A 15,058-nucleotide genomic window follows, 5' to 3' on the forward strand; every position below is an offset into this window, starting at 1 on the left:
GGATCTCTGTTCCTCCGGTGACCTCCATGGGTGGCAGGGCGCGGCCCTGCTGTCTCACCACGGGATACAGGGGGGCGCTCTGCTCTGGCACACCTCCCCCTCTTCTTCCTCCTTCCTTCATTCCTTCCTTACATTGACCTCAGTGTTCACACAGTGTTCTTGTAACACATCCTCAAAGTCCCGACCCCCTCTCAGGTTCCTCTTCTTAAATACACTATCACAGATGTGCAGCCATCATGGCTAACTGGCTCAGCCTTGGCCAGAGGTGGGTCTGACTTGGTGCCAGGGGAGCTTTTGAGAAGCTTCTTACAGGGGTCACTGCTGTAGCCCCTTCTCCCACTACAAAAAAACCCAGCACAAGCTTGCACCTTGGTAGGTTGTTTGTGTAACAAATCTAACAGTTACTCTGGGATTAGAAGGAAAGAAACTAAACAACCTAAACAGTACAAAAAAGCTGATCCCTCAGGCCCAGAGGCTTACATTGCTATAATAGTTCCTACCTTCTTTGATACTTCTTCTAGTGTATTTTTCTCTTAGAAAAAGGACAGTAGGATAAATAATGCAGATTTAGGCATAAAATATGCTATTACATTATTTGTGTAAATATGTGTCAGGAATTGCTGGACATCCAATTCAAATATAAGACTGATTCTTTGTGATTCTGGAAAACTATGCTCGTGTTCTAGTAGAAGACCAGAAAAATAGCACTCATTTAAAGTATGATTACTGATAGGGATAAGTGTTTGGATTGAATTAAGAGTCTTAAGATTATGCTAGTGGTACTATTTAGAAACAGATTCTGTGAACGTGATGTAAATAGTGGTTAGCAAATGGAGAGGGGGGTGTGTGTATGGGGTTTTTTGTTTGGACTTGATTTTGGGGGATGTTGTTTATTTAAAAAAAAAATTGTTCAATGAATAGCTTCAAACGTCAGTTTTGGAATAATTGTAAGGAGTAGCTTCTGATTAACCATGGTCGTCTTGTGACGTTGGGGAATGGAGCACCGGAGTTGCTCAATTATAGAAACTTTTACTTAATGACACTCTCTTCAAATATGTCAGTTAACTTCAGCAATTGGAAGTCAGGAGTTACCGCTTAATTGAAGTGGAAAGTGATGTAGAAGTCACTGTGCAGTCAACTGACAGAACGTAACCAGATAGTCCCTGGCATGTGGCTGAGGATAAATGACTTCTCGGGTGTCTCAGAGTTGCTATGCAGGTGTGCATACATTCTCAGCACAAAAATTATGGTCTACTCAAGTCAGCTTCTTAGCCACCTTCTATTTTCTGTCATGCTGAAATCATCCTTTCAAACCTTAAATGTAGGGATGATCTTGATTTGACGGCAAGCACTCCAGACGAGTACCACGAGAGATTTGAGGTCTGGACACTTGAAAGATGTTGATGAACGCTTTTAAGGGGGAAGAAAACCCCAAACAAAACACAGTTCCTTAGAAATATGAGATTCTCAGTCTTTTCTGTATAAAGAACACCTCTCTCTGCTAGAATAACAAGGATGACTGAGCTACTTAAAATAGTTAAGGCATTTCAGAATAAATGGTGAGAGGTTGCTTGCCTTGTTGAGGGTGTTTCTTGACCCTCTTAGTTGTCAGTCTTTAACTTCTGAGATTAGTAGTAATTACAGCTTTAATGTTTCCTCTCCTTTCAGGTTAGTGTACTGTAAATCACTGTAATTGTATGTCTATTACTTGTATGATTATAGTTTCCATGGAGGCTTCAGATTTTGTGGAGTATATATTCATAGCACAGTATCCCCAAGTCAAATTGCGTTGTTACGCTTCAGGTTGAACCACTTTCCATTTCCCAGTTAATTGGGGAAGGCAACCACTCCAACCATTTCGTACATCCGAGACTTTTTACATTTAGGTCATAAATTTGACTGGCTTTCAGGATGCAAACTACTTATTTAATACTCTTTTTTCCAGGAGAAGTTACTCATTGCTATAGTTTTTAATCCAAATAGACAAAAGTGTGTGTATTCAGATACAAAATTTTTGTGGCTTAGAATATCTTCAGTTTGTTCACAACATTGGACAGGAATTTTGGTTTACTTGCCAGAAAGTTGTTGTTCTGTTTAAGGACCTCTGTCATTTAGCACCTTCTTTCTAGTTCTTGAAGTCTTTGCAATACCAGGTATCTTGGTGACACTGAAGTCTGTAACTGGTTATGGTTTCTTTCATGTAAATTTTTATTCTCTATGTTCTTCAGAGCTATTGCTTTACAGTTTTTTTTCAGGAATTAATCTTCAGAGCAATTCAGTGTACATAACTTTGAAAAAAATGCCAGCTGTTTTAAACCAAATATGTCCTCCAGGTTTATTATAACAAAAATACTTTTGAAAGCAACTTCTCTTGGGGAGGGAGGAGCTACTCCGGCTTTTGTTTCCTTTAGAAGTTTGTCAGGCACTTAAAGGAGAGCAACTCATTGTATTTCATCAACTGGACTGTAGGTATGTCAGACATTCAGTTTATTAGATTGTACATGTATGTGTTAGGCTGTGTGTGCTAGTATTCGGTAGTACCACTTGAAATACTTTTGTTTGAAGGTAGCTTTTGCTGTTTGTGTTTAAGGAAATTTTAACATTTTATGATCCTCTAAGGAAAAACAAAAGTCATCAACTGGAAGAAGTGGGAGTAAACTGCAGAATTATTTACAAAGGCAGTCTAATCTTGCTTTGTTTTTTAACATGCTATTAATGTCTTAGCAGTTCATATCTTAACAATAAAAAAGTAATTATGCAGAAAAATAATGTGTTACACTGTTAATTTACACAGATTTTCTGTGGTGTGTTCACATTTCTTGTTTTAAGCTTAGTGCTGTAGTCATGTGGCTGTTTTAACTGGACATGAATTTTTGCTGCTGTCAAAATATGGTACTACTTTCTTTACCTCTGGCCAGTTACCTTAGTATTTCCTAAGTATTGAAAGTTTAAGGTTCTGATCCTGAAAGTTTTTGCTGTGTATAATGATCTGTAATTTCGCATGCATTAGTCATTTTACCTCCTCATGGGATTACTTAAGTGAAAAATAAAGTACATGCAGAATTGTCTTGCCTTGAGGCTAAAGCTCACTAGAATTTAAAAGGCATAACTTCTGTAACTGTTGAAATGTTAGCAATAGGAGGTACTTTAATTGTCAACATACACATGTTTATAAAGAGCTGTCTAGTGTTAGTTCTTTCTTAACAGTAACCTAAACTTAAACTTCTACATCTATATCTGGACCCAGTGATTTAGGCTTGCTTTAGTTGCAAATTATAATTGATGGTTTTATGTCGATGTGAGTATATTTTTAATTTTTTGACAGTTCTTTATTTTGAAAAATACTGATGGCGAAAGTAGTGCTGGCTTGTTTATTGATTCTGTGTATCAAGTTTGATCTGTGCAAACTAATTTTGCTTTACATGCAAGTGCTAAATAATTCATTACAAAGGATAAGCAGGGAGGATTAAGGTGTAAAGCACAGGAAGTCAAAATTGGGAGGTAAAAACGTTAAGATTTTTTTATAACCTAAGTATCTTTGTCAAACAATAAAAATACCACTGCACAGAGGACTGTATAAGGCAAGGCGACCTTTGTCTCAAAAGGTTGAGTATCTGTATAACAATGATACAGACAATGAATTATTGTGCGTTACCAAACGAATACAAATATTCTTGTTTGTTATTGAAGATGAGGGGGTCTGGTCTCAGGATATCTGAAGCCTGTGAAATATTTTTAATAGGTATCACAGAAGAGAGATATCAAAATAGTTTCTTATCAGCTGCATCTGAGTGATGATTAAACAATGAGTAAATATCAAATGAGGTATTTACTCAATTTGTTTTAAAATTTACTGTTAATTTTTGTCATATCTTATATTAATCCTGGTGATTAAGTATGGTCTTTTCTAGAAGGCCAGTGTCATTTAATTTTGCAGTGCTGGCCAGAGTTAACCAGACAGACTCCTCCTGCAAGTGCTTAAATAGATTGATAATGCAAGTCTAACTCTTGTACATGTGAAACAAACATTCAAAATAGTGTTACAAATTGACCGAATAGTTGAAGATCCTAAGTGTGTTGCTTAGGTTTCTTTAAATATTTCTCGTGTTAATGAAGTATAAAAAAATCTTGAATAGTTGTTCTGTGCTTTGATGTGGTTGCTGCAGCCGGTTGTGTCATAGGAGGCACTTGATATAAAAATGAACTCTTTGAGGTGACAGCTCCCAGGTTTAAAAAGTGGCTCTGGGTTAAATCTAATGCTGAAACTGAAGATCGACCCATTTATCTCTAATATTAAAATCAGAGTATTTCTGCAAATGTGGCATAATATTCTTTATACAAACTGAGCTGTTTGGGGAATTCCTTGAGGCGTTTTTTTAAAGGATGTATTTTTTCCATGTAGTATCTATTTCTGGCAAAGGCAAGTGTGCATCACTGTTGCAATTTTGTTAAATGCTGTCATGTACAGTGTGTTTTACTGGGGTTCATACTCTGGACCATTATATTCCTGAAAGTTGTTTGAAGATTCAGAAAGTTTGCTTGTAGTCTTAAACACTGCTATGGCTGTGTTTCAGGAAGTAAAAATGGGGAGAAGAGTAAAGTCCACTGCAATATAATTTATAACCTATTATTTTTACTTTTCAGATGTTCCTCCTGCTGATCAAGAAAAGCTTTTTATCCAGAAGTTACGACAATGTTGTGTACTTTTTGACTTTGTTTCTGATCCACTAAGTGACCTAAAGTGGAAGGAAGTAAAACGAGCAGCTTTAAGTGAAATGGTAGAATATATCACACACAATCGCAATGTGATTACAGAACCTATTTACCCTGAAGTAGTACATATGGTAAGTGATTTAACAATGAGACCTATTTTAAATTTTTTTTAATTCACAACTGATTCTTCAGCTGTTTCAATTTATCTCAAGAAATCTTCAGAAAAGATTAACTACGTTTGCACATCTGCAAAATGATAATATAACAGTGCTTTTAAATCCCATTGACAGTGTTGATTCCTCTTCTTTGTAAGATAGAAACTAGACACATATATGAAGCAGAAGTAAATTATTGTTTAAGTTGGTAAAAATGAAGTCTTGTATTAAAAAAAAAAAAGTTGCTTTTTTTTCCCCACACATCTTTTTTTGGAATAGGTGTTTATAAAAATAGAGAGGAAAGTTAAATACATCCAGTTGTTAAAAAAAAAAGTAGATTTGAAAAAAAAAGATTAGAATTAAGATCACCTGTGCAACCTTGACACTTAACTTTACATAATCCCATTCAGTTCCAGCAATTGATTTTATTCTGTATTCAGTGGTGACAACGAGAGTCAGAGTTTATTTAGTACACAGGATGGCAAATGAGGGTTCTGCTGGAACAAGCTATGTGAACCATTCAGACCTGCGTTATTTCTCCCTTCTCACTATCCAAATCCTAGCCAGCTAGACCTGGTTTATTTCTCTGTGGTGCTTAAGTCCATCCCAGAGGAGGAGGTGGCCATGAAACTACAGGAGAGTCTTTCAGCGCTCATTGTGGTGACTAGACAGCAGTTGCCTGGAGTAGCAGTGGGGTTGAGGTCTGTAGCTGTTGTCTGCAATACACTGAGAACAGAAAACATCTTTTGAAATTCCTGACTACTAAGCCTACAAGAAACTCTTGACCATGTGTGACGTGATGTTTTTTCCCAAGGCATTATAGCTTGGGGTGAATTTCCAGGGGGATGAGAAAACAGTGCATCTTTAACATAAATATGAACTTAAGAGTTTGAGGTCCTCCTACAAATCAGAGACTTTGAAGCTTCTTCAAAGATTCTAAGGATTTATAGTATGAAAGATGTTGCTTATTCTGAAGATCGCTTGTTATCTAAATCAGCCATAAGTGTTTACTGATACAGAAGTTATTTTCATGAGAACTTTCGAGTACATGAGGATTATGTATAACTCTAGATGTCAAACATGAACACAAAGCATTGAGGATGGTTAATGAGGAGATGCGGGATCATGGCTTTTCCCATGTCTTGATAGCTTATTTATATCTGGTTTTTGCTAATTGATTGCTTGTTTTGGAATACTTGATACTGATGAAGAGGGAGTTAAGAAAGAGAATAAGCCTGCTGAGACTTCATTTAGGTAAAATGGAGTTCATGATGAGTTCTTGAATATGTGTCAGACGTTAGTGTTTGTTCTGTGTAAGAAGTCTTAACTGCCTGTAATTTCATAACTTTTGCCTTATGTGTCTGCATTATCTTCCTCCATCAGTTATGGTCAGAGTACATTTGGCTGAGGAGGATATATACTTTCTTCGGTTTCAGGTGCAACTAATGGTAATAAAGTCTGCACTTCAATCAGTTTAGTAAATCTTGATGTAGAGTTTGGCTGCTGTCTTAATTACCAGTGTTTTGCTGGGAGCACGCAGCATCTGTTTGAAAATTCTTTCAGTGAATTTAAAATGCTTTTTATGTGTAAGGTTCTAAAGGGTGAGGGGTTTCCTTGCATGGGACTTATACAGCGCTGCGTCAGTGAAGACACCTGGACTAGTATTTTGAGGTTAAACTCAAGATAGCAATTCTTCTAGGCTGCTTTTAGAAAATAGTTTTCTTTTGGTCAACTGTTCCGAAACAACTGTATTCCACCTGCAATAGTAGTATCAGCTTCTTTCTTTCAGGCATGTATGTGTAGATTGAGGTGTACTTTTGTTAAGTTCTAGCAGTAGATTTGAGTTGATTGTGTGGATTTTAAGGAAAAAAATATCTAATGTTTTTGTGTACTTTAAGACTTTTTCAGGAGACATTGATAAGTTGTGTGCTGCTACTGCCACTGAACTTATATTAATAGGAAGTAGTGTTTTCAGCAGAATTATGAGAGTGATCAAGAAATGCTTGGATTTGACAGCGGTTCTTGGTTTGAAAAGTTTGTGGAGTTGGTAGTTGGCATAGGAATTAGGACTTCACTGTGGCGTTCTGTTCATCTTCACGATTTGGAGGTTATTTATATATGTGTATATAGATATATACATGCATATATATCTGTGTGGCTAATTTTTGTTTAGTTTTGTTAACCTTATTTAGGCCAAACACTTAGAGCAATGAATTTCACAGGTAACCTGTTTAATAGTATGTTTCCTTTTCAACAGCTTCAAATCTTCTTTCTTTCTGACAAGAGAAGCATCTACCTTATCAATCTGGTTCTTCTTTATTCTTTATATTCTAGTGCTCATGTCATGTCCATCCACCCCACCTTTACACCACTTTTTTTGCTTCAAGTGTCTCAGGCTAATTTATAGTAAGGTCTTGTCTTTAAGCTGTATATTCACCTAGTGGCTTAGTTCAGTTATTTAATGTCAAGCATAAGTCTCCTTTTCAAAAGATATGAGAGAAATTAATTTCTAAAATGGATTTAATGTTATTCTTCAGAGTGGGTACAAGAATTTCTTCCCTTTCTTCCTCAAAGAGCCAGCTGACATGTCCTTCAAATTCTTTTTACATTTCTAAGCAAAGATGTGATGGGAAAGGAAATGTTTTTATTAAATGCTTGTATAGCAAGTTCCATTTCTCAGGTATAATACAGTAAGGTTGGATTGATTAGCCTCAGAGCAGGAATTTACCTCTTCTCAAAACTATAAGACAGGTAGTCAAATGTCTGAATAAATCTTGTAAATTCAAATGATAAATTATTTTTTCATCAAAAGCGTCTGTTACAGATTCTTATTTAGAAAAGAATCTATGCTTTTTTTTTAGCTTGGCTTTGAAGAAAACAGGGCTTTATGAGAATGTTCTGTTGTGCACCAGTTTCAGAAGGACAGACACATAGGATACTAGGTTTGTGGAACTTCATAAGAGTTGCTAGCTATGTAGAATACAGACCCGAATTAATGCTGCTTTCCACCTGAGGGAAGGATGGGCAATATCTGGATTGTATCTGTTTTAAGAGGGACTATGAAAGTGAACATCAATATGAGTATTCACTTCCCCAGCTAGCCAGCCAGAGGGTATTGAGGAGAGCTGTGAGGAGGCTAGGGCAGTACTAGATGTGGAGGTGCAGGGTTGTAGTGTTCTGAGAAAGAAACAGATCAAAAGCATGTATAAATACAGCTTATTTCTGTAGCTCCCAGAATAATTTCCTTAGTGATGATGATGATGAAGTACTTGTGGATGGTAAATTAACGTTTTTGTGAAGCACATCGGCTAATACTACTTTTTAAAATTGATAATATATAGGAACAGATCTAATTTTATTCAGCAACTGAAGCAGTTTTCACTGCAACTTTTCATGTATTATGAAAAGTAAATTACATAGTTATACCCATGAGAGGCTGATATTTTTTGTTTGTTTGGGGGGTTTTGCAGCTGTGGTTTTCTGTTTTGTTTTTTTTACTCTGATCTTTGGTCTAGAATAAGAGATGTTACTGTGAATAGAAGTGTACTACTTGCGGCTCTATTTAGCTATTAGGATGACTTTATTCACATGAATATAGAAAGTGCAGACTTTCAGATTATACAGCTTGTCATTCAGAGCTGTTCATGTCAGGCTTCACTCAGGCTGCTCAGCAGAAGGGAGGAGAAAATGTGTAATGATATCTCTGCTTACTTGCTTGAAAATATTCTCTAGTGTTATACAAAACGGATCACCAGAAAAATAGAGTGCATAACTACCATTGCAGCAAACATATCTGTGAAGTGGTAAAAATGCAAGTGGTTTGCTTTTCCTTTTTTGTTCTCTCGTCCTCCAAAGTTACGTCCTTTAGAGTCAAGTATTGTCAGTGCTGACAGCATAGAGAGTTTTGGCATGCTAGCCCAGTTTTCATAAAGACTTACATTTCATAAATTTGTAGGGGCCTGTGAGGTCTTGTTGGCGGGGGGAGGCCTGGGGTGGGGTTGTGTTTAAGTTACGCTGTGTTTACTTAGTGCTTCTGTGGGAAATTGGCCTTAGAGGAAATTAGGTTTTGCAGCTTGTCTTGTCTGGTCAAAAGACTGGGAAGTTAGGAAAAAGATCAGCCGTTTGACAGAAAGGTTAAGGTCTCACTGATATTAATTCACTGTAAATTTTCCTAAATTTCAATAGCTTAATAGACAAGAGAGTTTCAGGGCTGTCCTTTCACTGAGAGATGCTGCACATTGATTTGAGCAGTTTTGTGTTCTCTTGGTCAAGAATACAAACCACGTCAAATCAGGCTTCATTTGTTTCACTGCTCACGGAACAAATTGTTCTGGTTTTGGCTTGTAACTTTTACATTTTGTTATCTCAAAAATAAAAAATATAAGACATTGTATCTAACACCTTACCTGAGCTGGCTTTTCTTCTTTATAGCAGTAGCCTGAGACTTGCTCATCTAGAAAAGGCTGATTATTCTGCCATTTGCTTAACAATCCTAACAAGTTCTACATTTCAAGTCTAGTCTTCCTGGATTTGTTTTCTCGGAAGACCATTGATAATCATAAATTTTCCACTGCATTTTTTTAAACAAAGGTTGGAGGTTGTTAGTTGCTTGATGTCCATGCTTTTAAAAAGGGAATCATAAAGATATTTTAGCATTACTTTTAATTCTTTGCAACAGTAATTACTTTGATATGTCAGTCTCAGTCTGTCAGACCTACATCTTAGTTGCTGAAATGAAGGAATATTCTGAAGAAAAATAGAGCATCAGGATGACTTTTCCTTCATGCGAATATGATGTGAGTCTTGGAGATTTAGCTGATGCAGTTTGATACTGCCTCCCACTGTCTGCTTTGCCATCTGTCAGATGTGAGATGGCAGGACAGCACATACATATGCTCCTTAACCCTGCCAGTTAATAGGTAATTCACAGCATTATTTTAAACTGTGAACGGAGGTGTTAATGAGAAGAAGTCAGAATGTGAAGAGGGAAACATGGCATTCTGTTGCTTTTCCCAGAATTCCACCAAAGATGGGTGGAATGCATTCCTCTGCAAAGTAACGGCTTTAAACTGAGACAGTTTAATCTCTCAGAACTTTTGAGTAATCTTCAAATGATCAGCAAGAAGGCTTTGATGCTATTTAAAAAAAAACAAAGGACAAAAAACCCCCAAACCAATCACCCAAAACAAACCTCAGTAAAACCTGAGAAAATAATAAAATGTGATTATTATCTGCGGTGAAATTTGGACATAATTAAGACTGAAATTGTGGCATAAAGAATAGATATAAAAAAAGATACTGGAGTAGACCTTGCATTCTGGATATCTACATTGTAGGTAAACTCAAACTTTCAGGGTTTGGGGTTTTTTTCCTTAAATTGAGCTGTATTATACACTCAAGAACCTTTCAGCTGATGAAATAAAATGTTCTTTCTCATCCTTAAGTAAGACATTCAGTTCAGTGCAAGTTCCAATGGAGTAATCTTTTTTTTCCTAGCTGCTCCTGGAGATGCCCTGTACTGGCATGTTTGCTGAGCCAAGTATTGGTTTTCTTGAAAAAGCTTTGTAAATGTTTCTGCTGCTCCTGGTGATGTAGCCTTTTGCAAAGAATTTTCTTTTTACTGGCAAATCAACTTCTCTGTCCTGTTGTCTCTTACTTTGCCAGACTTAGGAAATGTATTCTGATTTCCCTCTAGTACTCACAGAGATACCTCCAATCTGTTATAGCAATAGAATATCAATAACAATGTACAGGTTAACTTTGACCAGTACTTGTGGTACATATTTAGAAGGGAATATATGTATGCCTTATGCTGAAGCTCCATGCAGCCAGCTACAGCTGATTTGATAAATCAGTTTTGCGCAGGATGTAGCTCTCCATTCAGCATAGGCACCATTTTCATTGTGAGCAAATGTTCACCAAAATTTAATTTAAAATATCTTAGTATTTTTATAAAGCACAAAATGATCTGTTTATTTGAAAGCAGAATTTTCTTTAGTGTTGTAAGAAGGAATAGACTTGAAGATAATTTCTTTATGGAGCCTAATGTACTCAGTTGTTATGAAGGGTTAGACAGTACACCACTGTGTTTTTATTTTGTCAGTTTTCTCATCATTTCTGCAATGTGTTCAAGCTGCTGAGAGACTGAGACATTTGTCTCAAAGGATCATTTTGAAGTAGTGGAGGCAGTTTGGGACCATATACTAATTTGAATTGATTTTTTTAAAAAAAATCCATACAAAAAATAAGTTTAGACTGCTTAGTATCGGTTTCACAATGAGTAAGCAACAAAACAGAACAAGAAAGTGTATATTGGGTGCACTTATGCGGCTAAATAGATTACATTTTTCTACTTGCTCAGCAATTTTGTTGTCTCCTACCAATGTCTGCCCTACCTAATACTCTGGATTACAAGTGGAGTTGAGGAATTAGTCTCTTTTCAGTACTGACAGCCATAGCTACCTTGCATAACAGATAAAGGCTTTCTCAGGTTTTCTTACTGGCACGAACAGAAACCTGCTCCCTCCAACTTGCTCAGTAAACTTTTAATCCTTAACTCCTCAGGGTGTGCAAAGAACCATTTGAATCACTAGTTAGTCATTCCTTTCTTATCCACAAAGAAGCCAGCTGGTTTTGCTGGCTGTCATTACAGGTGGAGGATTTAGGATACTGCAGACCTTTTAAATCTTTGCACCATTCTAGGTTACTTTTGAGAATGCATGCTAAATTTATCCCCAAAATCACATAAGACTCTTTTTTCAGACAACAAATGTGTTTTGCTTTGCGTTTGTTATTATATGCATTGTATAAATTGATATAAATGTGATTGTTTCTGATTACATATTTCTGTTTTTAAAAAAATCAAGCTACATGCATTTAGTGATGAGATGGTTTTGCATAGAACAGGACCTCATAGAGAAGTTTTCTGTCCGTATGACAGGGAATGGGTGTTTTGTCTGTATTAGGGACTTTGAAACTCTCCTTATGTTAAAGGGGTTTCTGAAGGGCACTACTTGGGTTCGTACACAGTATGAATGTGCGTCTAGACAAGCACTAGGAAACCCAAAAATATATTATTCTGTGTATATATCAACAACTTAAAAAGCAGTTCATCTTTGTAGTATGCTCCACTTCCATGAGGATGCTAACCGGTTTTTGGGGGTTTGACAATTAAGATGAAGGTTAAAGGGTTAGGATCTGCATTTCTCCCTGCTCAGTGCCCCCCATGATGTCACGTAGATGGGTAGGGTTTAAGAGAATTACCACTAAGAGGGGAAGGAAGGAATTTGGTTTTGAAGTGTTTCCATGTGTGTATACCCACGGTGTGAAATGAAACTGGTAATATTCTAGAGAAGAACAGTTGTGGGCAATCTTTGTTTTGCATCTCTGCTTCTGACTTCCACTTTTGCAGATTGCTGCAAGGCCCTCTAAAGTGTATATATTAAAAAATGTTTCTGTAAACATTTTATATACATTTGCTTGGGCTTTTATAATATGTATGTGTGTAAAGAGATCAGAGCAATATCCTAATAAAACATGTACTAACAGTAGTTTGTGCTTTAAAGAGTACTGCGTGAAAAAGTGTTATTCAAGTTAGAAATCTTTAAAGAAGAATGAATTTACCTCGTTGTTTAAACTACTGCGTTATATAGCTTGTATTTTTGCAAATATTTAATAGTTCATGTAAAGAATTCTCAGTCAAAACTGTCTTTGAAGTCTCTTTTTAATCAGTCACTTGTGTCAGAGTTCTTAAAGGCACATGTGATTTCAGTTTGCAGTTAATATGTTTCGAACATTACCACCATCTTCCAATCCAACGGGAGCAGAATTTGATCCAGAGGAAGATGAACCAACCTTAGAAGCTGCATGGCCTCATCTACAGGTATTTAATGAAGACTAGGATGTCATAGTCTAACAGAATTTTGAAGTTAAAAGTCATTGTTTATTGACTCAAAAGTGTTTAGGTTATGTGTTTATCTCAAGTCAATTACATTTCTCTGCAATATTTAAAATATATTTCTTGAATTTAACCTGATAATATTTTTTTTAAAATTCAGTTAGTGCATTATAGGTTAAAGGCTCATTGTTTCTTGCAGTACAGATGTAACTGCTGTGCTTTTAAATGAGCTTCTGTTTGTCACTATGAATGCTTTGATCTGACTCTGGCACAGCTCTTAACTTTCAGAGGTACCGTGACAAGCAGAGGACAACAGAGAATTTTCAAAACACGTACTTTTGGGCATGATGAATATTAGATTACTGTATGTCATTTGAGTAGAATCTAGTGATGGAGCTCAGCAAAATTTTAAAGCATTTTAAAGAACCTTAAGTTCTTGTACTTTGTCAGAAGACCAAGAGCAAAGCTTTTACTGTGTGGTACATAAATAAATAAAAATAAAAACATAGTGCACTTCTGAGCAACTAATTAGTAATTTTGGCATGTGCTTATAAAATGGTTCCTTGTTTAAAAGACTAATACTATTTTTTTGTTGGTTTTTTTCAGCTTGTTTATGAATTTTTCTTAAGGTTTTTAGAATCTCCAGATTTTCAACCTAATATAGCTAAGAAATATATTGATCAGAAGTTTGTATTACAGGTGAGGTAAAAAAAGAATTTTTAACTTCAAGCTCTAAATTATTTTACAGTGCATTAGATTCAAGTAAAGCGCATCTCTTTTCCTTTTTTGCAGCTTTTAGAGCTCTTTGACAGTGAAGATCCTCGTGAAAGAGATTTTCTTAAAACAACTCTTCACAGAATATATGGGAAATTCTTAGGCCTAAGAGCTTACATCCGGAAACAAATTAATAATATATTTTATAGGTATGTCAATATCTTTGTATTATAGTGCATGTGATCAGGTACACAACTAAAAATACTCCAAGACACTGTTAGCAATTTTTTAATTCTTAGTAAGTTTATACCAAATATGGCTACATCTAACAGTAATTAATACCAGTCTGAGAGATTTAAATTAAGGTAGTCATGCGCACAGCATAAATTTGGCAGCTGAAATTTGAGTTAGTATGTAATTCAGTGGGTGGTTTGGTATCTTTTTCTGAGACTTTTTTTTCTTATGGAATAGTAGTGTTTGTATTACAGTAGTGCCTTAATAAAATGTAGTTCTTCATAATGCAGAAGTTGGGCTCAAATCGAATGAGAGATCTAGAATTTGCTTGAAGGAACATATTTACTGCCTTTTTTTTTTTCCTCAGAACTGAGATGTACCATTTAAAACTCGTGAAGTATTTTTTTAATTGCCATAGAATGAACTGTAGTATTATCTCTGAAAAAAAAAAAAGTCAATATGAAAAATTAATCCACTGTATTACTAAAGGTCTTTAGAAATGTGTTTTTACTGCCATTATGTCAAGTGTGAATGCAAGATTGTGGTGCCTTTTTCTTAGTCTTTTAGTTTTGGTACGCTTCTCTTTTCTACAAATAATTGTTGTGTATCAGTTTTACACTCCTTCCAAGTTTTACACTCCTTCCATCATGCTTCCCTTTTTCTCTGCCACTGTTGTTCTCATCCCAAAATGAATTTATGATGCTATCCCCTTTAAGAAAATAGCAAAAAGCTGCCACATACTTGGTGCCATCTCATGAATGGCACCCAGCAGTACCAGCTGTAGAGGGAGCTTATCTTCCCTGTCTATGGTAACAAGTAAGCCTTTAGAAGAGATACAGAGGCGCTACTTTAAAATAGTTAGTAAGCCTTCACTGTCTTGCAGACAACTGATCTTGACTGGACTTGTCAAGAGCCTAAGGAAAAAATACAGGTGTATCTTTGGAATAAAGATATAATTTTTTTTTTTTCCCCTACACATAGATTTTATTAAATTCCAAAATGTATAATTTTATAAAATATCTGAACCAGATGATACAACAGTATCATAGCATATTATAATACGCTTCTGAACAGTGTTTTTATTTATGCTGCTTCTTGCACTTTACTTTCAGGGGTAATGGAAGCAAAGTCTTCAAACACTGATAGTTCTGGTGCAAGGCTTTTGAAAGACTAAGGAATGTTCTAGTCATTAGATCAACTTTGTAATAGTTTGTGTAAAAACATGTTTTCAATCTGAAACGTATATGGGAAATTACATCATTTGCACTGTAGATACTACCTCTCTCTACCAAGTTGAGGGAGGGGATTAAACAGAAAACCTCACTGAGTTGTATAATGTTTAGGA

At 35.9% G+C, this 15,058-nt stretch overlaps 1 protein-coding gene across 3 annotated transcripts in view; it reads left to right on the top strand.

Annotated features, from left to right (window-relative positions):
* The window catches only part of PPP2R5C (protein phosphatase 2 regulatory subunit B'gamma), an 85,344-nt gene that overhangs the window by 48,119 nt on the left and 22,167 nt on the right, over nucleotides 1-15,058 (top strand). For all 3 annotated transcript variants that reach the window (XM_074868791.1, XM_074868792.1, XM_074868794.1), the window contains 4 exons: nucleotides 4,645-4,844; nucleotides 12,640-12,750; nucleotides 13,372-13,464; nucleotides 13,558-13,688. In XM_074868791.1, coding sequence (XP_074724892.1) covers nucleotides 4,645-4,844; nucleotides 12,640-12,750; nucleotides 13,372-13,464; nucleotides 13,558-13,688 — 535 coding nt within the window. The remainder of the gene's footprint in view (nucleotides 1-4,644; nucleotides 4,845-12,639; nucleotides 12,751-13,371; nucleotides 13,465-13,557; nucleotides 13,689-15,058) is intronic.

Source organism: Strix uralensis, chromosome 4, assembly GCF_047716275.1.
Source record: "Strix uralensis isolate ZFMK-TIS-50842 chromosome 4, bStrUra1, whole genome shotgun sequence".
NCBI lineage: Eukaryota > Metazoa > Chordata > Aves > Strigiformes > Strigidae > Strix > Strix uralensis.